At 49.1% G+C, this 24,282-nt stretch overlaps 2 protein-coding genes across 5 annotated transcripts; one reads left to right on the top strand and one right to left on the bottom strand.

Annotated features, from left to right (window-relative positions):
* The first annotated feature begins 1,170 nt into the window (after nucleotides 1-1,170).
* On the top strand, nucleotides 1,171-24,027 carry TFAP2A (transcription factor AP-2 alpha). Of its 3 annotated transcripts, none has more exons than XM_003263492.3 (7): nucleotides 1,171-1,301; nucleotides 10,397-10,831; nucleotides 13,882-13,933; nucleotides 15,979-16,210; nucleotides 18,114-18,232; nucleotides 20,131-20,272; nucleotides 22,001-24,027. In XM_003263492.3, the coding sequence occupies exons 1-7, from the start codon at nucleotides 1,269-1,271 to the stop codon at nucleotides 22,287-22,289; spliced, it is 1,302 nt and encodes a 433-aa protein (XP_003263540.2). In that variant the 5' UTR covers nucleotides 1,171-1,268; the 3' UTR covers nucleotides 22,290-24,027. The 3 variants fall into 3 exon arrangements, with proteins under 3 accessions (XP_003263540.2, XP_003263539.2, XP_003263538.2); XM_003263491.3 differs by lacking the exon at nucleotides 1,171-1,301 and adding an exon at nucleotides 5,500-5,804; XM_003263490.4 differs by lacking the exon at nucleotides 1,171-1,301 and adding an exon at nucleotides 8,340-9,161.
* Nucleotides 4,774-8,413, bottom strand: LOC115836343. 2 transcript variants are annotated; one of them, XM_030817280.1, is made up of 3 exons: nucleotides 5,696-6,864; nucleotides 5,351-5,444; nucleotides 4,774-5,182 (listed from the first exon to the last, which is right to left on the bottom strand). In XM_030817280.1, the coding sequence occupies exons 1-3, from the start codon at nucleotides 5,733-5,735 to the stop codon at nucleotides 4,837-4,839; spliced, it is 480 nt and encodes a 159-aa protein (XP_030673140.1). In that variant the 5' UTR covers nucleotides 5,736-6,864; the 3' UTR covers nucleotides 4,774-4,836. The 2 variants fall into 2 exon arrangements, 1 of the variants encoding a protein (XP_030673140.1); XR_004031358.1 differs by adding an exon at nucleotides 8,364-8,413 and having other exon boundaries at nucleotides 4,775-5,444; nucleotides 5,696-6,065.
* Nucleotides 24,028-24,282: the final 255 nt, after the last annotated feature.

Genomic DNA, 24,282 nt, shown 5'->3' with positions numbered 1-24,282 from the left:
GTTCGTCTCCAAGTCCTGGCGACAGCAGCCCAGGAGGGTAACTGGGCCTGCCCCCGGCGCCCCAGGCCTAGACCCAGGACAATTCGATCTCATGGCGCGGAATGGGACTGGCACTGTCTCTGGGAGAGTGTGGCCCAGAGGCCAATCTTCCCACCCTCACCTCCCTCCTGGCCAGGTGCGGCTCCTGACGGAGGTGAGCTCCGGGAGCCCCAAATCCTGTGGCTTCTTTTAAAGCTCCCCTCTAATTAGAAGCAGCGGTGAAATCACTTCAGTGATTTTATCTGTCATGGGAAAGCAAACCCTAAACGAAACCTCAGTTGCCCATCCCAGAGCCACCAACGCCCCCATTCTTCCTTTAAGAAGTTCTAAATGGAAAAGATAAAGCGCTGGAAGCCATAGAGGAGTGGGAGAGGGGAAGGCAACTGTGAAAGTAGGAAGAAGGAGATGGACCTTTGTACAGAAGTGCTAAGTGTGAGTGTGTAAGAGAGTGTGTGTGTGAGTGTGTGTACGTATGTGTAGAGTTTCTCTCTCTCTCTACGATGGGAGGAGACTAAACCTAGAAGCCAGAAGTGACACAGAATCATGAACGTCTTCACCTATTGAGCAACAGTTTAATGTGGAATCTAACGCTGAAGTGGCCCCGGGGTTGGCAGAGTCAGATCCGCTAAGGCCAAGCTATGCCCTGCACCTCGTGGGCGGGTGGGGAGGCGGGGACGGCGACCCGTCCCCACTGTGTCCAGGTGCGCGGGGATCATGGGGTCTGGACGCTTCTACCGGTCTAGCCCTTCCCCAACCCCCGACCCCCACCTGGGAGTGGAGACTCCCCCAATTCGAAAGTTCCGAGGGGAGGCTAGCCATGGGTCGAGCTTGTCGATACCCCACCACTAGAGTGCGAAAACACACGCACACTCGCATAGCACCCAGCACATCCAGCAGTCAGTCCGCTTCGGTTCCCGGGCCAGGGACTGACCGGGAAAGCGGGTTGGGGCTGTTGGGAAAAGCTGGAGCTGATGGCAAGATTGCCGCGGCTATAAATCCATCACTTCCCAGGTCAGCTCCGTGCGGCGCTGGGACTGCAGCTGGCGGAGTGAATTCCTGGGCCAGCGCGCATGCGTCGGCAGGTAGCAACCCAGCTCTTTATGACCAGGTGAGATGTTGGTGAGCAGGTAAAAAAGGAGGATTTGCCTAAGCGATTCCAGGGAGCGGGCCCGACCGAGCCCTCCAGCCCATGCCCGGCGGGGACCAGTCGCCAGGAGCGCCGAGCCGCGATGTCCATACTTGCCAAAATGGGGGACTGGCAGGTACGGGGGGTTTGCCTTGGCTGGGGTTGAGGTGGGCGGGGGTGGAGTAGGGGAGGGGGCCGGAGCGGGGAGGAGGAGAGGAAGCGCCGTGGCCTAGGGCAGGGGAGTCGTAGGTGAGGCGCGCCTGGCAGCGCCCAGGAGAGCTCCCAGGAGACAGCGAAGACTGGAAAAACGAGCGCAGGCAGCGACTGCGGTGCTGGGGGCAAAGCGCGCAGCCCGAGGGGCCCGGCGCCGGGGAAGTCCGGCGCACGCTCCACAGGTGGCCTGGTGGGTCACTTGTGGTTTGTACTGTGGCCGTTTCCTCCACCCCCCTCCCACCTCAAGTAGAAACTTGGGAGGATGAGTAATTCGGAAGTGGGGAGGGAGCAGGCCTGGGGTTGCGGTGCGCGGCGGTGAAGGTTTTCAGCCCGCTGAGCCTGCGGCCTCGCCCTGGACCCCAGGGTTGAGTGTTGGACAGGTTCTGGTGCACCTGTCTCTCTTGGTACCCCCAGATTTCGGGAGATCTAGGATGTGTGAAGAATGGAAAGGGGTCCGGATGGCTGGGTCGCGGCGGCGGCGTGTTTCTTTGAGAGATAAAAAGTTTGCCCGAAGTTTAGCTACCAACTCACTCCACTTCCTGAAATGGGTTTTTGCCGCCTGGGCTACGGATGAGGGAGTGTGTGAATGGTGGGTGAGGAGGCAGCGGGGTGGCGAATTTGCCAAAACCAACGTCTGCGGAACTTGGCCCTGCTAGGCCGCGGGCACCACAAGGCATCCAAGGCTTGGCTCCTGTCCTTCCTGAGCCCCGGATTCCGACCCTGGCCAAGGAAGCATTTGTCCAGCGCTCTCCTTCCAACTTCCAGACACTTTCCCTTCGGGAAACAGAGCGGCTCTGGCCAGGTTGGTGGCGGTAAAAGGCTCTGCCTGTCGCCGATTTCATCATCAGAACCGCGAGGCCCTGTTTTCGCCCCAACCAAGAGGCCTGGTTAGGGTGAGATTCTATGTGCCCAAAAGCCCGGGGGACAATTCGAATCTAATGCCCTGAACTTCCCCCCCCCCCAGTCTGAGGCCTTGCTACTCCTGGTCGAGTTCTTTCTCTTGTTTCAGATTTGGGCCATTAAAAGTAAAGTTCTGAGAAGTGCAGTATTCACTAAGCTACCTGGAGTTGGAGAAAGAAAGGCCTTTTGCGTTCTGTACTTTTTTCCCTTGTATTTATTACTTTTATCAAGAGTGAGCTCTTTTATATTCTTCTCCCTAGTTAAGCCTCACTAAATGGTATTTCATCCGCAAGTTTAGACGAACCTCGTGGTTTAAGGATGCAAATCCCATACCAGAGACAAATCCCGAGAATCCACACCTTTCCCTCCCTGCCCTTGTGGGCTAAAGGCCCTTCCTCACTCTCTTATTTGGAGGCTGAAGACTGGGGGAGTCCTTTCGGAGCAGTCTTTGGGTTTTCTCCTCAAATTCCAGTGAAATTCGCTGCAGAATTCCTAGGCCGTGAGAAGGTGCCTGTTGGGTAGGTTTGGCCTGGGACTGGGCCTTCTGTGGGTTCGACTAAGGTTTGAAGCCGCGAGACTGCCGCAGGAGGAGGAAGGAGGGAGCCGCGGGCCTGGCTGCTGCGGGCTCACAGTTAGGCAAGTGGCTGGAGGCCTGGATCTCGGGTGGGGCGAGCGGATTTGGGGCCCGGAGGGGCCGAATCTGCGGGGCTGGGCCTGTTGGGCTCCCGGCTCCCACTGGGCATTGACAATCGGAGAAAATAGAGTCATTCTGGCCCCTCACTGTCTCTTTCTCTTTGTAACTCTGTCTCTCACACAAATACTCCCTCTTCCCCGCGACGCCCTTTTTACGCCCCCCAGGTCAGGCCTGGATCTCCGACCCCCAATCCCAGGCCTGGCGCTGCTGTCCCGGGGTTCTGGCCCCGCCGGAGCATTGACATGCAATGAAGCGACTTAGCGTGGTAATGACGCTGGCACAAATGCAGCTCGGCTGGCTCCAGAGGCGACCCTGGCGCTCGCCGGGGCCTTTCATCAGCGCTTACACCGGGGGCGGCAGTCCAGAGCCGGCAGGTCCCAATCTGCACCTCAATGGCGCCCTCGGCGGGAATACAACAACAGTTTTGCAGCCCCGGCGGGTGCGGAGCCGGAGATCTGCTGGGCGCGGGGCAGCGGAGACGTGGAAAGGGGGGTTGAAATGGAGTTGCAGAGGATGGAGGGCGGCCTTCCCAAGCCCGTAGAGGGCAAGAAAGCGAAACTTGGAGTTCCCTTAAGCACACAGCGGCGACCTCTACGGAGTGTAAAAACCCATGCTCTCAGGCCTAGGATTTGGCCTGCTCAGGCTATGGCCGCTGCAGGGAGGGTGTCGGTGCTCCTGGCAGCCCAGATCCTGACTTCAAACCACTGCACTGGCGACAGGCTGGGACAGCCCTGCAGGATCTAGCCCTGGAGAGTCGACCACTTTCTGGACGGAGGGCGGCGCCAAGCCTCCAGCCCGGTTCAGCCGAGGGCTTGTGCTCAGTTCAGGTGGGGCAAGGGAGCGCCCAGAGCATGGGGAGGGCTTCCTGGGGCTCTAAGGCCCTTTGCCAGCTCTGGCTTCTCCCTAGCTTTTTGGAGCCTTCTGCCTCCTCTGCTAGGTTTGGGGAGTTTGCTGAGGTGTTTGGAGGGAGAATTCCCCTTCTGCATCTTTGGGTGGAATGGGGAGTTCTCCCAGTTCCTGCCTTCCTTCCACCTGTGAGGGAATGCTCCAATCTGCCACGGTTCCCATCCCCTTTTAGGGACGCCCGGTGGAAATCTGGGAGGCCTGGAGATTTTCGAGAAACAAGCCCAGATGAATCAAAGGTCCTTACTAGAGCAACTCTGAGGCGGGACCTAGTGTAGTTAAAGACTTTGTACATATAGCAGAGAGAAAAGACAGAGGTAACTTTCTTTTGGAGGACAAACGAGGAAGCTCAGCCAGGAAAATTAATTACTCTGTATTTCCTAGTGTCACATTAGGTCCTTTTCTTTCTTTCTTTCTTTTTCTTACTTACTTAAAAAAAAAATCCCAAAAATGAAAGGGATAAAAGCCCCAGAGGAGCCAGCAGGCCCCGGTGAGGAGTCCAAAAGCCCGGACTGACCAATCTGGACGAGGAGGTAGCTCCCAGGCCTCCAGGTTCCGCGGCAGCAGGGCTCTGCCTCGCGAGCACGCCCGCGTTAGTAGCATCACCAAATCATGAAGGAACTCTCCCTGCTTTAATTAAAAAGGGGAATCTTGGGAAAACTAGAGCAGATTAACAGAGCTAAGAGTCGGTTCCCGGTGATTTATTTTGATGCATGCACGAGACGGTATCTAGACTTGCAGGCACACACATATCTGTATTTAGGCTCAACTTCAGAAGCGGGTGTGCAGTTCTATAGGAGTTCTGTATTCGTGTCCACGTTGCACCTAGGAAACCTTAGCCTGAACACCAGGTTGAACTGTCAGTTGGCCCTAGCTTCACACAAACAGGAGGAAAATTGTTTAACCCCTGGAGCTGTCAAGTAACCTCTTCAGGGTACAACTTTTATTCTGCACGCCGCAATTAAGGGATTGCAAACCCCAGCAGAGCCACCGGAGCCGCTTGGCAGAATCTCCAACCTGGGAGAAAGCTCAAAGCCAATAAAACTCCCAAGGCGCTGCGGCCCGAGGGGATGGCTGCCTCGAGCAGAGGCGATCCCATGTTGGGAAAAAATCCTGGAGTGACTTCGCCGGTCTTGGTTTGGTGGTTATGTTTAATTGCGAAAGGGATAATGATTTCTAATAAAATTGCACGGGGCCAAAAGGGCAGCTCGGATCGTGGTAGCAGGGTTAAGGGAGAAGTGCTAGAAGCCGGGCCCCAGGCGTGGCGCTTGGACCTTGAGCAGTGCCGGGCTTTGCAGAAGGCATCTCTGGAGAAAAAGAAGCGGAGAAAGAAAGGAAGGGGAATGTGGCGGAATTGGGGTAAGAGAGGGGATGTTGGGGCAAGGCCTCGCGGCGGAGCTCGAGGAAGGTTTTATCAGTTCGCAGGCTGGAGTGCGCTCCAGAAGCAAGTTCGCGGCGTAGAGAGGCCTTTATACCTGTGTCGGAGCGGCCGGCGGCAGATTGTGGTACTGGCGAGCAATTGGACTATTGTTGATATGCTAATGAGGCGATTAGGCTGTTGGTAAAGAGCTGGAAAAGGGAAAAGTTTCTACCATTAGAGGGAGATCTCCGAGCGCACACGGGAGCTCTTTCCCTTCTCTCCTCCTCCTCGCCCGTCTCCTCGCCCTCCTCCTCCTCGCCCTCCTCTTCCTCCTCGCCCTCCTCCTCCTCCTTGCCCTCCTCCTCGCCCTCCTCCTTCTCCTTCTCCTCCTCCTCCACCTCCTCTCCTCTCCTCCTCCTCCTCCTGCGCTCACCGCCGGCAGCCAGCACTTTGCGCTTACCCAGAGTAGCTCCACTTGGGTGCGAGACCGAGAGGGGCATATCCGTTCACGCCGATCCATGAAAATGCTTTGGAAATTGACGGATAATATCAAGTACGAGGACTGCGAGGTAAGCGCGACGCCGGCTCGATCATCCGTGCGGCCACAGGCTCCGAGCTTGACCCTCCCTCTCCTTCCTCCTCTCCTTGCAACCAGCTGCGAAACGCGGGTGGCACAAACTTTCCCCAGCGCAGCGCCCGTCCCTCGGATTCGCCCGAAGAACGCGGGGGAGAAGCTGGAGAGGGAGGACGTGGATGCTCCCTTCTTTGGTTTCCCTACTTTGAAGTCCGTGTCCCACTTTCCTCCCCTTTCTGACCAATTTCCGCTGTGCCTAAGAATGGGGCGAAGAGAAGAACATGGGCTTTTGAAGCAATTGCTGGCAACTGGGCACTTGCCTGTGCACTCCTCGTGTTATCTTCATCGAGATTCTGAGGGCCCAAGTCACCAGGAACAGAAAGCAAAGAGAAAACTCCTCTCTTCAACTTCCTCTCCGATCTTTAATATTCCTTCTTTCTATTCATTCATTCGTTCTTTCTTTCTTTCCTTTCTTCCCCCCACCCCCCTTTCTAAAGCGGTTCCCTTCTCGGCTTTAGAGACGGGCCCCCCACACTTCGCTGTGAGCTGGGCTGCATCTTCCTGTAAGCGGGTTCAACTTAAGACCACTGATCGCAGCTGCGGGGCTCGCTCCAGATCCTCTGTGCTTCACGAAGTTCTAAGTAGCTTCTCCCTCTGAGCTACAGGATCGACGCACCCCACGGGGGTGTGTGGGGGTGGGGTAGGGAGGTGTGCTGCGCCGAGCCTGCTGGCCGCTGGGTGCGGGAGCACCAGCTTCTGCACCAGCCCAGAACGATCGTGGGAATCCTTGCGCGGCTGCGGACCACCTCTGGTGCCGCGAGCCCGCTGGGCCGACAGAGCGCGCCGCTTTGGAACCCATTTTAAAACCCAGAGTCCCCTGAGCTCGCCTTCTTGAGGCAGCTAGGGAGACCCTAGCGCGACCTGTCCACCCGCAGGAGGCGCTGGGAACGGTTACAACCATCACTGAAATGAGCAATGAGTCCGAGAGAGGGGTTGGGGTGTGTAGGTCTGGAGATCATCTAAATAAATAGGTGGCAGTCCCAACTTTTGCTTTTTTTTTTTTTTTCTTACTTTTTGGCATTTGCAGCTGAGAATGTTAGGCAGGAGGTGTGTGTGCAGGCGCAGGGGCGGAGATCTTGACTTCACTCGAAACCAGAAATTGGGTTTATGTGAACGATGTGTCACCCGCTCCCTCCTCCCTTTTATTTCTGAAGACTATTTTAAATCTTTCTCCTTTCAGGCCCCCCACCTCAGTAGATGGGGACGGGGTGACATCCCACGGGTACTGGCTCTTCCCTGGGGGGTCCTGTCGCGCTGGGGGAGGGGCGCAGGGACCCCACGTCAGACCAGTCGCTTTGTTTTCGAGGCTGGGGGCGAGCTTTGCGGGCAGGTAGGAATGAAACTGAGCCCCTCAGTCCCATAGGACAATTCATACTGTACTGGTCTGGGCTTTGGCCGGAGGCTTAGGCATTTCACTTTGGCAGAGGCCGAAACCCAGCTCCAGGTGTGGGCGCCCTCGGCGGGCGGGGTCCGAACCTCCGTGCGGCTCTAGGTGCCGACTGGATGGGGTGGGTGGCTAGGTGGCGGATGAACTTTCACCCCTAGAGGGATCCTGTGGGGGCAAGTGTGAATGCGTGTGTAAGCGAGGCAAAAAAGATAAGAAAGGAGAGAGGAGAATAAAGTCAAAGCTGTTTCCACAACTTTGGCGGTGGCGGGCAAGCGCCGGAGCGGGGATTTCGGGTTTCGGAGCTGGCTTGGGGCAGTCTGATTGTGCCGGGGCTCTGTAGGGACACGCAGGAGGCGAGGTGCCGCTTGTTCTGACAACCTGGCGGGTAGACTGGCAAAGGCAGCACGCCGGGAGGGCTAGTCGTGTCATCTGGGGGGGCGTCAGGCGGGAGTGGCCCAGCCAGTCGGACGGGTTTTTGCCGGGAGCCGCGAGCCCGTGCCAGCGGCGCCCGGGCTGGGCCGCCTAGCGTCTGTGCGCGCCCCGGCCCGCATCCCGGCTCCCGATCCGGAATCCCCGGCCCCAGAGAGCCGAGGGCAGAGCGACGGTGGCCGGGGAGCGCACCGTGCCCCTGTCCGAGGAAAGCTCAAGGAGGCCGAGAGGGCCAGTGCAGCGAGCGGGCCGGTCCCGGGCAGGGCGCCGGGTCATGGAGGAGCCGCGCAGCAGCGGGCAGCCGAGTCCCGAGTCCCAGACTCGGCTGCGAAGCGGCGGAGCCCGCGGCCAGACAGGGCCGGGAAGCGCCTGCCGCGCCGAGAGCCCGAGGAGCGCCCGGACGCGGTCCCCAGCAGCTCCTGCCCGCTACGCACGACCCCCGCTGCATCCCGAGGTCTGCCCCAGCCTTTTAGGTCTGATTGTCCTCGCTCGCTTCCTCTCCCCTTCCCCCTCCCCCGCGGCCTCCCCCTCCGTGCGCTCCGGCTGGGCCCCCCTCCCCCCTCCCTCCTCCCTCTTTCCCCTCCCTACCTCCTCTCGGGCTCTCCCTCCTTCCCTCCCTCCCCTCTCCCCACCCCGGGCTCCTCTCCCTCGCCCACACTTTCTTTCTCACACACGCACGCAGACACATTCTCCCTCTCTGCGCTCTCTCCTTCGGTCTCCCTCTCTGCCTCTTTCTCTTTCACTTTTGCATGCCCTGCAACCTTTTAAAATGTTGCCCCTTCCCTGTGATTCGCCAGACGCCGCGCCGCGGCCCCCCGCGCGCTCGCCCGCTCCCTCTCTCGCTCGCTTTTTGTCTCTCGCGCTCCCTCTCCCCACTCCGATTTGCTACACTGAGACTCCCGTCAATGGACTGCATTGAGAGCCGGCTCCGGCGCGAGTTGCCTCTCCGCTTCACGCTCGATTTCCAGGCATTCTTCCCTTATTAAGTATTCGTGTAATATTAATAGTCATGAATATCTGCTATTAGGAGGCTCCAGGAACGCTGCCCAGCGCGGTTATTAGAAGCTCAAGCGAAGCCGCCGCTAAGAAAAGAGGGGGAGACACGGATTAAGGAACACGCACGCACCCACACACTCACACATACTTTTTCCTTTTTCTTTTTTTGGGGTTTTTCATTTTTAAAGAACTTTGAATCACAACCAGTCGCGGCAGGATAGAGACCGTGGGCTCGACCAGCTGAAGGCGCCGCGCGAATCGGTGGTTCAAGTTCGGATGGATCCGAGCCGGGCTCCCGCGCTCCGGGGAGCGTCGGCGCCGTGATTGGAGTCCTGGGTGGCGCGGGGCTCTCGGCGCCTTTTGTGTGGGGCGCGCTCGGGCGGCGGGGCAGCCGGGCGCTACAGGCTTGCTTGTTTTTTTCCACCCTGACTCGTTACCCCAGACTCTTCGCAGATGTTAGTTCACAGTTTTTCAGCCATGGTGAGTCCCACCCCCACCCCCGTTGCTGTTTCTTTAGGAATTCGATTCTGGAAACCTGGTGCCGTGGAGCTGCCCGAAACCTCGGGTTTCACGCCCAGCTTTCCTTCAGGACACCCCCTCCATTTGCATCCCCCACCCCACCTTCCGCCTTTCTCTCGCTCTTTTTCATCCCTAAATCGAGTGCATTACCCCCTACCCCAGCCCCCGCTCGACCTATCCGAGCACGCAGACCTACCTCGCCGCGGCTTCCCAAGGCGTGTTTTTCCCCACGTTCATCTTGATTTCCTTGCGTCTTCACTTGTTCCCGAGATGTTCTCAACATTGATGCTTAATCTGTCTGCAGGAAAAGGGCAGCCTGGTGTGCCCCCTACCCTAGGGGCCTGCGGCCGAAACGCCGACGCCGAGCGTTCGCGGTCCCTGGAATCAACTCTGTTCGCTCGTTTTACAAGCGAAATTGCAATAGAGAAACCTAAAGTCAGGCGTTTCTTCTGCCCTTTGGGGCTGGGGTGGAAGGGGCGGGGGAGCCTCCGCCCCGGGGTGCACCTCTCTCTTTTAAACCCAATAAGGCTGAATCTTTCTATTTTAAACCTTGACTTGACGTCCCCCTTTCCCTATTCAAACCATAAATCGACTCTGTCGAGAAAAAGGCTCCTAACTGAGGAAGCGGAAAAGACAGACCCCGATCCTGCAGTTAAAACCTTCTTTAAGCTGGTAATTTAAACGTGTGTTTTCGTTACAGCCCCTCTGCGTAATATGTTTCTATTTAACTAGTCATGAAATGGTAATAGACTTTGAACGTTTATGATTTTTTTCTCTCCAAATAAATGGAAAAGAATAAACAATAACGCAGTGGCAGACAGGTTCAAATCGGGGGAAAAGAAAAGGCCGCTTCTGCTGTTTAGTATTTAGGAGGAATTTTAATTTTGCTTAAGAGAGCTTTCACGCTGCAGTTTAATGGGCTGTGTTCCAGGAGACCCTTTTCTGTCTTTTCCCCTCTTTGAAAGAAACCCCTAAATAGTCTCTTGTTCCCCCTACACATACAGTTCCTCTGCGTTGTTGGGTCTGTTTCACTTGAGGGTATTTCCTGAAAGGAACTTAGAGCTGATTTTTTCCCGGCGGCCAGCCAACGGGAACGGGCGATTTCCCACGCAGGCTTGTCAAGTGGATTTTGTGTGGATAGTTGTAGCTCGACGCCTGATTCCTTGTTCTTTACCTTTCCTCTCGCTCTCTTCTAGGACCGTCACGACGGCACCAGCAACGGGACGGCACGGTTGCCCCAGCTGGGCACTGTAGGTCAATCTCCCTACACGAGCGCCCCGCCGCTGTCCCACACCCCCAATGCCGACTTCCAGCCCCCATACTTCCCCCCACCCTACCAGCCTATCTACCCCCAGTCGCAAGATCCTTACTCCCACGTCAACGACCCCTACAGCCTGAACCCCCTGCACGCCCAGCCGCAGCCGCAGCACCCAGGCTGGCCCGGCCAGAGGCAGAGCCAGGAGTCTGGGCTCCTGCACACGCACCGGGGGCTGCCTCACCAGCTGTCGGGCCTGGATCCTCGCAGGGACTACAGGCGGCACGAGGACCTCCTCCACGGCCCACACGCGCTCAGCTCAGGACTCGGAGACCTCTCGATCCACTCCTTACCTCACGCCATCGAGGAGGTCCCGGTAAGAGGCTGCGCAACCCGCGCGGGAGGGAACACAGCCCCCTACTCACCTATCCCAGAAAGGATACTTGGAACATACAGTCGGTGGGCCTGGGTTCTCCCCAATATTTCCTTATAAAGACATTTTATTCGGGGGCGGGGAGGGGGGGACTTTTTGAGGAACCACACAAAGTAGTAGCGAGTTCTACCCCAGAACAATGGTTCCTGGAGCTCTCTCAAACAATGCCTGCATTACCATTTCCACCAACACAGATAAATCAGACCAATGTCACCATTAACAATATCTTCCTCTCGACGACAGTAAACTGTCTCAATTGCTAAAAGATCTACTTCCACCGCTGAGTCTGGCGTGGAGATTTCTCCCTGTCCTGGGAATGATGTTAAATGCAATCAAAAGAGCTCATTAAATGTCCTCAAAATGTAAAAGGAAGTGTAAAAGACACACTAAGATCATTTTAACCGGATTTTATAAGCACAAGTGAAACCTAAAAGTTATGTGTACACCCTATCCTGATTAAAGAAAAACTAAGTAGCAAATCCAAGCAGAGGGGCATTAAAATGCAGCCTTCTTCTTCCTAGGGGTGCTAAGTGGTGACCTCATAAATCATTAGCTAGGTTCCCAACGCCTATCAGAACCTGCTACACCCCATATTAAATTAAATGTTTTGAGACTATTGGGTAATACATTATTTGAGTTCTAATTTAGTTATCAATAAATGCAGTTTAAAATGATTTTTAAATAAGCATGGCATTAGCACATTTACTATTTACAATGCAAACCAGGCTATTGATAATTTGAAAATACTTTCTGGAATTAAACCAGTACCTCTGCTTCAATTCTATGTATTTATGATTTCCTCACAACCTTCCTGAAATGGAATTAGAGCAAGCCAATAATTTTATTAAAGCTGTAAAGGCTTCTGTTAAAGCTGCCTTTCTTTGGAGAGGAAATGTATCTGGATGTGATTTTTACTAAAATGCTATTTCAAATTACTGCATCAAATATTGCAGCAGTATGTCCGTTGACAGTTTAATGATTACTACATTAGATTGTAAGGAAAATGGTCAGATGAACTTACCTGCTTGCCTGGTGAATTTAAAACATCATTTAAGTTCCATAGGAAAATAGAAAATTTATTACATCTCTCATTTGGCCCAGTTAGTCACTGAAATTTGTTGGTTATGTTTAGCAGCCCTTGCATGGAAGGCAGGAAAGTGGGCACTTGATCCAGTATAAGGTTTAGTAAGCAATGTATGTCTGTATGTGTGTGTTCATACTTACATGTTTTTAGAAACTGATACTTCACAGTGCATTTTTTTTGGAAGTGAGAGGAGCACTAATTTATGTAAGAGCAATTTAAACATGAACTGGGAGTTATGATTATTTTAGTTCCCTTTCCCAAAGCAGTCTGAATCTTTTCCTTGCTTGTTCTTTGAAAATGTTTGAATTGCAAAATAATGTTGCAAGCTTTTGGAACTACTGTGAATGAGAATTGCTCTACTTCGCAAAAATTTCAAGATGAATTCTTAACACCTGTGTATACTCACTCTTTGTGGCAAAATTGGTCAGTAGGAGAAATTAACTAAAAGATTAAACAAAAACAAGGAAACCCAGTTGCTGTTCTTCTCTCTCCCTCCCCCATCTTTTAAGAAAAAAATTCTTTCAAAGGAATTTGGGTCAAGAAAACTGTTGTTTTCAATTTTTTCCCATTGCTGCAACAGTTAACCTTTAATAAGTATAACTGCTAAATACTTAAGAAAATCAAATCGATGGTGAAAATTATTTAATCATTAATATCTCAGTGGGGTTTTAAACTTAACAGTCTTCCCTGTATGGACAAGGTCTAGAAATAACACAAATAAAAGTATTATGCCACACTACATTTACTTTATGGGTTTAGGGTGCATGCATAAAGGGATCATATTTCCCCATATAGTTAAAACACAAGAACTGCAGCAGTAGTCATTTCTGAACATTTCTCAATTTAATTATACTTAAATCCAGAAGCACTTTAGGCAAGTTACAAATGAGAGCATTGAGTATAATAAAACCTGTAATAAAGCAACTTAGTACCATCCACCCGGAATCATTGCGATCAGGCACAATTAACAGGAGCATAAATCCAAGACAGAATGGAAAATGTTCGAATCAGTATTATTGTTGGACAAAGACTAGAGAAGGAAGTAATAGTTTTTTAAATGGTAATGCCTGTGTTTGGTAATGATTGCAAAATCTTCTATCTCAGCAGCCCTGGTGCTAATTTGTAAACACAGCCAGACATTATATTGCCTGTCAGTTTCTGCATTAGAAAACATGATTTCATTTTACTTTCTAATCACGTTTTGACTCTAGCGTGCACACGTATACCCATCCATCTGTAAAAAAAAAAAAAAGAAAGAAAAAGAAAAACACCCCACACGAACGACAAACCTGCTGCTGGACAACAGGAAAGCAAGCTCAAAGGTTTTTTGTTTTTGGTCATTTTCATATTCCTATCATATCCAGGCTCAGGCAGTAGTCTTTCTAAAAATTTATGTGGAGTTTCCCATAAAGGTGTGTATGTGTGTTTGCTCTTTATTATACTACCTAAACCTTTTCTTTTCCAACACTCTCCTGTTACTCCCGCCCCTGTCATTTCTATTGTGTTTCCCTGGCTTTCGCTGCCTGAACACTGGAATTGCTAAAGTCAAAAGCCGCTGAGGCGCCAATCTAAAGCTAGGTACATTTCTAAATGTTGAACTGAGAATGATTAGGTGCTCCAACACTTGATTTAATTTCCAAAGAAAGTTTTATTCCCCATCTCCACCCCTTTTAAACATGGATTATTTGCTGGAGGAGGAGAAATTGGCCATGGGTGTGCAGTGAAACCTCTTGAGTTGCAAAGCCCCAAATTCCAATAAGCCAAGATGAGATGTTTATATATAAATGTCATTATACGGGAGGGGGAATTTTGATTCTACACCATCCCCTCCTCCCATCTTGCAGGGAATATTCATTTCCTTTTGTTTTGATATTATACACTTACATCCATGTGTATCCTTTTGTTGCAGCATGTAGAAGACCCGGGTATTAACATCCCAGATCAAACTGTAATTAAGAAAGGTAAGCCATTTCCTTCTGCATTCCAAGCATGTCCTTACAGGCAGAGTGCTATTTAAAAGAACTTGCAGAGCTGTGTTTATTTTTTCCAAATAGGATTTCCTAAAGGCTCAGAATTAGCAAATAGATAGGCACAGAACAGCAATGCTTAAATAATCAGCCTTCAGTATGTTGGTAATGCCAACAGGCTAGCTTTGTTCTGACTCATGATTTGACCATTTAATTTAGTTTCATGATATTTGGACAAATACACAAAATGTACAGTAGTTGAACTGACTTGGATGTGGCATTTCAATTTTGAAACAGTTTAATAGTTTAATCCATTGCCTGGATGAGGGTTAAGAAGTGTATAATGCTAAAATAGTAGAAATAATTTAACATTAATGTAAGGACAGATGATAAAAAGCACTCTTTAGTAGTGGAAAAAAAATTCATGTTCTTCAATTTAGTTTCTTGTTAGCTGTTTAAGGGTCTTAGAACTTTGTGAATTAGGTTAACAAAATTTTAGCTTTTGGTTAAAATTAGTATCTTGAAGATGGGAGGATTATTAGCATACTTGTTCAGAGCAGAAATTGTTAGAAAAGTGTCAAGTGATTTGAATGGATTTGTAATTTGTATTGTGTTTAGTGAGTAGAAATAAAGTTTACTGAATTAAATGCTATTCACTCTTGGTAGCAGCTTTTTTTTTGGTTATGGTGGCAATGTTACATTTCAGGATTCTAGACACCACCAGAGGACGATGCTATATAAAACTGTTCTCATTTCTAACCCCAATCAGTATATTGTTAGCTAGTTTAAAGTTTCATTTTTGCATCTGTGAAGTCTTTGTCACGTCAAATTAGATGTGCAAGGGATAAATCTTAAGAGATGCTCTTTCCAAGTCGACATGATAATTGGCTCTTTTATTAGTAATCTCTCAAGAGTTCGTTTAACTCCTATTGTCTCTATTAGCCTCCCCAGAGCTATTAATGTCACAAGTGATCTATCCAAAACCTAGAGCCCCCCACCTCCCTATACGTCTAGCATATCCCCATTAAAGAACGCATAAGGAGCAGTGATGAGATTGTATGCATATTATGTCTCCAAATGGAATTTTAAAATACAAAGCATACTGTACTTAAATGGTTGTGAATGCATCTGAATTACACTGGTGCTGAGAAACGTAATGCATTAGTACACTTTCTGCAGGTTTTCTATTTTTTTTCTAACAATGGTGAGTCCAACAATAAAGAGCTTATGGTTTTAACTAGGAAGTATATATATCCACTTTCCCAATAAAGGCGCTTTAGCAGAGAAGGACTATTAAGTATTTACTTAACAAAAGGGCACATTGCTAGTATTCCACTGTAGGCCCGTTCTTCCCTCCCCACTCCGCAGTTCAAAACTGGCCTTGGAATGGATCTCCAAAACTGAGACGTTTTCAAAATTGAACATAGGAAAGGGCCTATTTATCAAAAAGACGGGACGTGTGGTGTGGACAACAAAATCCACCACTTCCCAGCGTGGTGCCTCAAAACGCTCGTTTACAGGGTGCTTTAGCCATCTAAATTGTCGGCTGATTTTAATAATGGGTCTTTGAAGCAGTTTTTCCCCGACACTAAACCCCCCACCCAGCAAAACCCCTAAAGTAGAAGTAACTTGCTCTCGGTTTGCAAATGTCACTCCCTCCCCTGCCCCCTGAACCCGTGGTCCTGGACCTCATCTGGGGCCCACTCCGCTCGGATGCTCAGAGCCTCAGGGGTCACCAATTTCACCACCCATAGTCTACAGAGCACCCTTGACGGCGAAGGGAAAAGGGTCAAGGCAGAAACGCGGGCCAGGCTGGCTGGGGGAGGGCAGGGCCGCCTCCCGGCCGCCGGGTGAGGCAGGGAGGGGCTCGAGGCCGAGGAAGGGAAGTAGCAGAGCCACAGAATTTCAGAGCCGGCGGAAAAGGGGGACTGTGGCCCAAAGCCTGGGATCCGGCCCTGGCCGGGATGAGGGCCGGGGTCGGGCAGGATTTGGGGGTGATCCACGACGCCCAACACGCGGCCTCCCCTCTGTCTCCGCAGGCCCCGTGTCCCTGTCCAAGTCCAACAGCAATGCCGTCTCCGCCATCCCTATTAACAAGGACAACCTCTTCGGCGGCGTGGTGAACCCCAACGAAGTCTTCTGTTCAGTTCCGGGTCGCCTCTCGCTGCTCAGCTCCACCTCGAAGTACAAGGTCACGGTGGCGGAAGTGCAGCGGCGGCTCTCACCACCCGAGTGTCTCAACGCGTCGCTGCTGGGCGGAGTGCTCCGGAGGTGAGACCCGGCACGGCCCCGCCCGCCCCGCCCCGCGGCCGGGGGAACCACTGCGCTTGCGCTGGGGCGGTGGCGGCGACGCAAACCGGCCTCGCGCCGCGGCCTTCCCTACGCGGGAAAGGAAAGGGGGCGGGGAGAAGAGCGCAGAGCCAAGTGGGCTGGGTGTGGGGGGGGGGCGGGGGCGGGCGATGCGGCGCGCGCCTGCGCTCTCCGCTGCCTTCCCGCAAGCGCGTTCTGGTGCACGCCTCGTTCGCTGCCGCGCGCTCGCGGAGTCCTCCGCCCCGCCCTCCTCCTTGCGCAGGCGCAGCTCGCTCCGCCGCGGGCTCAATCCCGGCCACTGCAGCCGCGGGGCGCCGTGCAGCCACCTTTTCCCTCTTCGCGCACACCTTGCACGCCCAGGAAAAGTTCCTCTCAGGTTCTTCGCTTTGCCTTACCTCTCTGAGTAGGGTCTCCGAGGGTAACCAGTCGTGCCTTGTATAGGGTTTTAATAGAATGGTTTTTAACTAAAGGAAGAGAATGGTGTCCTCTTGAGTCCGCACGCCATTGCCACCCAGTCGCTGTCACCTCCAGACCCCCGTATTATAGGCGTTTGCATATGATGATGATTCCCAATTTACTGGGGCCCTGATGTGTGCCAGGCTGCGTGCGAGCATGTTTACGTGCATTGTGTGTAGTCACTACCAAGGAATGCATGTGTTACATACATGGCCAGGGATTCTTACCTCACCTCTGCGAGGTCTGAGTGATTCATTTAGTAGATAAGATTTTATAAGGGTCAGCAAGGTAAAGCACCTTCCCTCAGGCAGTTTTCTCCCTGCTGTGGGCTTCCTACCCCTAGGATTCCACTGCACGTTGTGAGTTGTGGAGCTTGTGTTGAACTTACCCGGATAATACGTTTCTTCTCTTCTTTAATAATACTGAGAACTTCATTGTTTTGACTGTTATTCATTTAGCTATCTGTTGATAGACCCACAGTTCCATTCTAGTGGCTACATCCCACACAAAGCCTATAAAGATCATTTTTTGGAAGGTTTTAACATCAGCCATTCTAGTCTTTTCTTCCTCCTGCAGTCATTTTGCTTTCCCTTTGTAATCTTTCACTGACACAGATCTTTTCCTTGCCCTCTGCTTTTTCCTTCCCTTCCCCCATCCCCAATATTGGAGACTGTTTACCTAGGGGAGTATAATCTAATCCACACAATTAAAGAGCACTTGAGTAGGGAATAAAATCTGAAATTAATTAATTTGCTGTTTTATTTAAACAATTTATCTTAACCACTTTCTGATTATGGGATTCTATTTAGACATCTGTTTAGAACTGCCTCCATTGTCTCTGAAATCAGTGAAACTTTTAAGGGCTGATATCAGCCTTTGACATTTCCAGTTAGGCTGGTGACATGGCACGTAAACAGTTGGTGAAATGAATTTCCCTTTGGGGCTAGAGCCAGAGCAAGAAACATGAGAGTGATGATAACTTTGGTTACTCGGAACAACCTAACAGCATATCTTGCAAAGACAGTTTTAAAGACCCCATTGGGATTGGTGTGATTGTAACAGCAGGGAAAATATACAGTAATCAGTTGAACTCAAGAATACCTCAAACCCTAGAGATGGGGCTGTGTTTGCTTGTGGTTCTTCTTTAGAGAGTTGGGAAATCAAAACCTTCCAACCTGCCACAAGAGTTGCAATAATAACTGAACATAGGGGGTGCTTTACAGTTTAACAGGCGTTTATCTCCTATGAACTTCTGTACTATTCCTAGGTTTCCCTCCTTTAAATGTCTTGGGGCCAAGCTTCTGAGTTTTTGAAAGCACATTTTAGGAAGCTTTCAAAATGATTTTAATGTGGTGCAGAGCAACCCAGTGTTTTCTAAATCCCTTTCTCGCATATATTTGTGAAACAGGGCGAAGTCTAAAAATGGAGGAAGATCTTTAAGAGAAAAACTGGACAAAATAGGATTAAATCTGCCTGCAGGGAGACGTAAAGCTGCCAACGTTACCCTGCTCACATCACTAGTAGAGGGTAAGCGAATCCACTTGCTAACTAGAAGGAACTTCCTTCTTGGAAAATGTATAATATTTAGTGGCCAGATGTTTGGTTGTATTTTATGTCAGTTGGGCAGTTTCATCTTTGCAGAGAATATAGCCAGATGTGAATGGAATTCTTTCATGGCAAAAAGAAACATTTGCATATACTCCTATACCTCCATCCTTCCTCCTTCTTTTCCTCTACCATAAAGTTACACCTCCCCAGCCTAATTCTGAGCTAAACAATGCACAGGTTTAAGAACTGCACATTCTCCAAGTTTCTGTCTCCTTTAAAGGGCTCAGCAGTAAATAAGTTATTCTGACATCTGCCTTTGAGAAATGCGTGACCATTACTTCCTGAATTAATTTGGGAATCTTTGACCTGCGTCCTGATTTAAGACCATCCTGAAAGCTCAGGGTTATGTGCCCTTTCAGGTTTTTGTTTTCCAAACATATGCTTCCTTATCTCTTTAATTGTGCTTTTCTCTTGGAGAAGAAGAAAAGTGAGCAATTTTTGATTCTGGATGGTGCAGATATGGAAAGATAAAAGAAATATAAGCATTGCAAAAAGTTTCTCCTGGTAGCTTTAAACACACATACACCCTTCCAAATGCCTCAAAACAAAAAGGCAACCCTTATCCTCACTCCCTGCTCTAGATAACTGCCACCAGAAGCCACTCATATTCCTGCTGCCTCTAGGTTAAGTTTTTCTGATACAAGATTGGCCTAGGTTTTGGTGTACTGGAATGAAACTATAGCTCTCCTGTGTTTTTCTTTTGTCCTATTGTAAATGTCTCATACTAACAGGGAAAAAAACGTTACTTTAATTACCAGACAGATTTTAAAACTAGCATGTATATTTAAAGAAGTCACTTTATTTTATTCACATCTTGTATTTGAGGAGATATATTACAATTGAATTTAAGTTATAGCTTTGTAAATTATTTTTTAAAATGTTTAAAACCATATATTTGAGGAGGAATCCTATGAATTCTGTTTGTTGATGATGTCAGAGATTGGTAGTAATATAACTGTTTAGAAAATCAGCAATTGTTCAGTGCCAGAAACTCAACTACAGTAGCATTACATTAAAAATCATAATAGTCCATAGAGAACCCACTATTCATACTCCAAAAGAATTATAAGCCAAGAAAATGGTAGTGGTGGTTTAAGGTATAGCGTGGAGTTCGTCTGGGTTTGGGGGTTGAGTTCTGTAGCAGGGAGGCAGTTTCTGGAGAACTGTTATTGTTTGTGATCCGCTCCATTTTATGGAAACAAGCTCTGCGGAGAGGGCTTTGATGCTCTAATTGGCGCATGCGTTCTTCCGGAGCTGGAGCTAATGGCAGGAAGCCCTGCAGTAAAAACCAACTGGTTCAGGAAATTAAAACCAAAGATTCGAAAATCAACAACACAGACAGACTCAGTGGAGTGACCCTCAAATCCTCTTGGTTAATCGGTTTGGATGAACAGATAATTTATGTGATCAAGTTAAAATGTAACCCCTCAGTTGTTCCCTTGCAGAAAAGCTCAAAGAGTAATTATGAATTATCATTTATGAATGTGTTGATAGGTGTGAAGTTGGAATACAAGAAGCATTTTAAAAGAGAATTTGGAGAAGTGTCATTTAGGGTGGGGGATGGGACTGGAGGTTGGTGGATGAGATTTACATTTTCAAGTCTTCTTGGCCCTCTAGGACAAGTGGTCTTTTCCTGATAAATGCATCCACCAGATCCTACAGAGAAGGAAATAAAATGCCTGAAATGAGAAAACAAGTAGTTTGTGTTTCCTGCAACATCTGGGGTGAAGGGAATTAGGGAGTTGGTAGTGGGGAGGAAATTAGGATCCCCACTCTTCATTCTCTCGCACTGGCTCCATCCTCTCCCCTCTTGCCAGGAGAAGCTGTCCACCTAGCCAGGGACTTTGGGTACGTGTGCGAAACCGAATTTCCTGCCAAAGCAGTAGCTGAATTTCTCAACCGACAACATTCCGATCCCAATGAGCAAGTGACAAGAAAAAACATGCTCCTGGCTACAAAGTAAGGCATTTACCTCTACGGGGTCTCTGTGTCTGGTTGTCAAGAGAAACAAAAATCGTTTTTGCACTTCTCCCTTGTTTTCCTTTTGTGTTAATCAGCTTTGTTGCAGTTATAACACCATCTTATATATAGTCAACATAAGGAAGAAATACAGGTGGGATTGTTAGGCACGCCCATCTTTTTCCTCTCATCTGTCCCATTTTCTCTTTTTTTTTTTTAGTGAGTGTGTATGGGAGTGGGTTGTAGGAGGTATTTGATTGAAGTTGAGGGTGGATTTGTGACTATGTTGTTTCAGAAAGACCAGAATCAAATCCTCAAAGGGATAACAGGCTTACCTATATCAGTTTTTGTATCCTATCAATATGTTCTCCAAGGGCAAAGATTAAACAGTGGCCTGCAAAATGTGCAAGCCAGAAGCTGTCCTAGTTTCAACCCTAATCCATTATTCCATTTCTTATTACCTTCCTTTCACAACCCCTTCTCGAAAGTGACACACACACACACACAGAGAGAGAGAGACCCACACCCCACAGAAGTTTTAGCCCACAGGCGAGAAGTCAAATAGATTTCAAAATGGCCCAAGTTATATTCCCGTCGATGCCTGGGCTGAATAGTCTTCTCCGGGTGATGTGTGAAAAGAAAATGACTGTTTTGATATGTTTTCTGGAAATTAAAAGGCTTGTTTGGAAGCCCTTAATTATCAAAGTTGATGTCACAGGAGGGCATGGAAGCAGAGAGCAGAAGCCAAGGCGTTGGGTGGGACCCTGTTTCTGGCCTGGGGACATCAGCTGGCCTTGGAGAAGGGAGCCAGCCCAGGATCCTCATTCCTCCCCCTCCCCAGCCCCCCAGGCCAGGCTGCTGCTGGCCCTGGGAGGCCCCAGCTAGCCCTTGCTTCCCAGATTCAGAGACAGAGCTTCCCGAGTGCAGGCCTCATCTACCTCTGCGAAATTTCAACTTTTCCTTTCCCCAGGCTTCCTAAGCACACCCATCTTCACAATTTCCCTGCAGTATTTTTATTTTGAGCTATGTGGGGAAAGAGGAGGAATGGGAAATTGAAATGTCTTTTTCTTCTTCCCAAACACAACTTTGAATTATCTCCAAATAACAGGGCTTTTTTGTGTGGGCCCGTTTTGTTTTTTTCTTATTGTTGTTTTTTAAAGGCAAAATAATCCCAAGTAAAGTTTTGTCTTTCTGTCCACATTCACCTGAATTTGACTTGAAAGTGAACGAGTGGGGACTTCATTCTACAAACTGCTGCTGAGGTCTCTCCAGAGGAGCAGGGAAGAGGGTCTTCATGACATTTTGAATAGGAAGGCCGATGGCTGCAGCATAATGTTGGCAAGATGCTACTGTTTCTGACTTCCGGTCTGCCTGCCTCCTTTCTTTCTCTTCCAATGCGTGAAATGGTTTCCTATGTCTAGGATGTTTGGTGTGAGGGAGAAAGGTGGGAATAGAAGTTTAACATAACTGAGAGGAAAGAGAGAGAGAGTCATTTGTGAAGGTAGCAAGGGCTTGCATTTAAGTAAAGAGAGATGGTTTAGTGGTCACTGAAAGGTGGCTGGGTCTCCCAACTTGTGGCCACACTGTCCGTCTCTGGGGTCTTGGGTCATGTCAGGTGCCGGCTGGATCTCGGCAGAGGTAGCTGCAGGGAGGGAGGTTTTCTCTTTGCTGCTGGTGCTGCCCAAAGTGGAGCCTTATGTCTCTCTCTCTGCTCCACTTGTGCTGCAGACAGATATGCAAAGAGTTCACCGACCTGCTGGCTCAGGACCGATCTCCCCTGGGGAACTCACGGCCCAACCCCATCCTGGAGCCCGGCATCCAGAGCTGCTTGACCCACTTCAACCTCATCTCCCACGGCTTCGGCAGCCCCGCGGTGTGTGCCGCGGTCACGGCCCTGCAGAACTATCTCACCGAGGCCCTGAAGGCCATGGACAAAATGTACCTCAGCAACAATCCCAACAGCCACACGGACAACAACGCCAAAAGCAGTGACAAAGAGGAGAAGCACAGAAAGTGAGGCTCTCCTCCCGCCCTGCCCCTCCCACGCCTCACCAGCCCCCGCGCGCCCACCCACCGGCGGGTGACAGCTCCGGGATCAGCAACCCTTCCTGCTGCTGCTACTGCTGCTGCTGCTGCCGCCGCCGCCGCTGCCCTTGGGTACCCCCGAGTCTCCAGGACTGCTCTCTCGACTGTCAGTGGGGCAGCCGCTCCGACTCTGCGCCCGCCTCGACCTCCCCACTCGCTCCCACACCCCTGTGCCCTCATGTGGAGCCTAAGAGAACAGAACAGGCCGTGAAGCCAGCAGAGAAAAGTTCTGCCGAGTTTGTGAACCCTTTTTTTTTTTTTTAAACAAAGCAACAAATCAACAACAGCAACAACAAGAACAAAAATTAAAAACTTTTTTCTAAAAAAAAAAGTAAAAATAAAAAAAATTATATGCGCTTCATGGGACTGAGTCACCACCTTCCCTTACATACTTCAGTTCAGATTGTAGCCATACTTAAAAAAAAAAAAAAAGCCAAAAGGATGATGACAACATTTTTATCAGTATTGTGAATAAACTTGAACACAAATACACGAAGTTCCATGTCATGTCTTCAGTTGTAGAAGTTTTTCCTCTTTAAGGTAAAGCGACCAACTTGAACTTTCTCTGGCAACACGATTCGCAGTTATATAAGGGAATCAGTGTTCACGTCTCTGTATATATTTATTTATGTGTAATTTAATGGGAATTGTAAATATGGTGAGTCTGTTTTAAGCCCTTTTTTTTTTATTTATCTGATCTTGTTTACCTCTTGTTTAGTGGGTTTTGAATCTTCCCTATTAGTTCTTCATGTGGTTCATGGTACTGATTTAGAAATCCAATGTTTGGGGGATTTTTTTCTCTGGGATTCATGAATTTAGCCCTGTTGTAGCATGTTAAAGGTGACAATGAAACAGCTGGACAAATTTTAAAAAAGTAAAATAAAATTTTATCTATAATTAGTATTATTACATTTAGCTTTTCATTGAACCGAAAGAAAAAAAGTGATATTGGACCCTGGAAAGATTTTTAAACTTGAGTGGTTTGATAACCCTTCTATGTATTGTAAGGAGAAAAAAAAAGTTTATTTTATTCCACTGTCCTCCCTTAAAAGCATCATTTGAGCAATAAATGAATATTGTCTTTAAACCAAGGGTTAGGGAATTTTCCTCTCTCTCTCTCCTCTCTCTTTTTGTTCAAAGAACTTCAAACATTTGGGACCACCTGGTATTCTGTATTTTCACTGGCCATATTGGAAGCAGTTCTAGTTGCATTGTATTGAGTTGTGCTGGCAGTAGTTTCCATGCCTGTCAATGTATCATAGTCCTTTGTTGCCCAGATAAATAAATATTTGATACGCTTTATGTCGATTTTTTTTTATTCAGTGGCTGTCTTTACCCAGGCGTATTTTTGTTCTTGGCAGTATTTTTTATTCAGTATGGTTACAGTAATTGAGTTTAACTCTCCCTTGGCAATTGCTCCTTGCAATAAGCAGCTGAACCCATTGTTTCCCTCAAGTATAATAAAAACTTACTTTCAACTTGGAGTTCAGAGCAGGGTATCATTTAGATATTCCACTGAGTCTGTATTCAGACAAATGACACAATAAAACCCAATGTATTCTTTTGGATAAAAGATTGTTTGTACTGCTAAAGGAATGACATACTGTCTTTTCCTTACTAGAAACATTAATTTTATTATTAAAAATAAAGTTTTATTTTATTTATGTTGATCCTTTAGGTTTTCATTTGTGTTTTGGAAACCAAAATATAAAATCTCCAGGACTAAATGTTAAGGATGACAAGGAAGATGGAGAAGAGAAGAACAGAAGAACCTTCCCACCAGCAGGGCCCCCCCTTCCCCCCCCCCCGCGCCTAACAGCGCCCCCCATCCCCTCATAACTGCTTTGGAATTTGTCTCAGAGGATAACTGAGATTTAAATTGTTAGTTCATTAGCACAAAGGAAATACCGACTTCAACCTTCACT

The sequence above is a fragment of the Nomascus leucogenys genome, chromosome 8 (assembly GCF_006542625.1).
Source record: "Nomascus leucogenys isolate Asia chromosome 8, Asia_NLE_v1, whole genome shotgun sequence".
Taxonomy (NCBI): Eukaryota; Metazoa; Chordata; class Mammalia; order Primates; family Hylobatidae; genus Nomascus; species Nomascus leucogenys.
The sequence above is the reverse complement of the archived record's forward strand: the minus strand, read 5'-3'. Positions and strand labels throughout refer to the sequence as shown.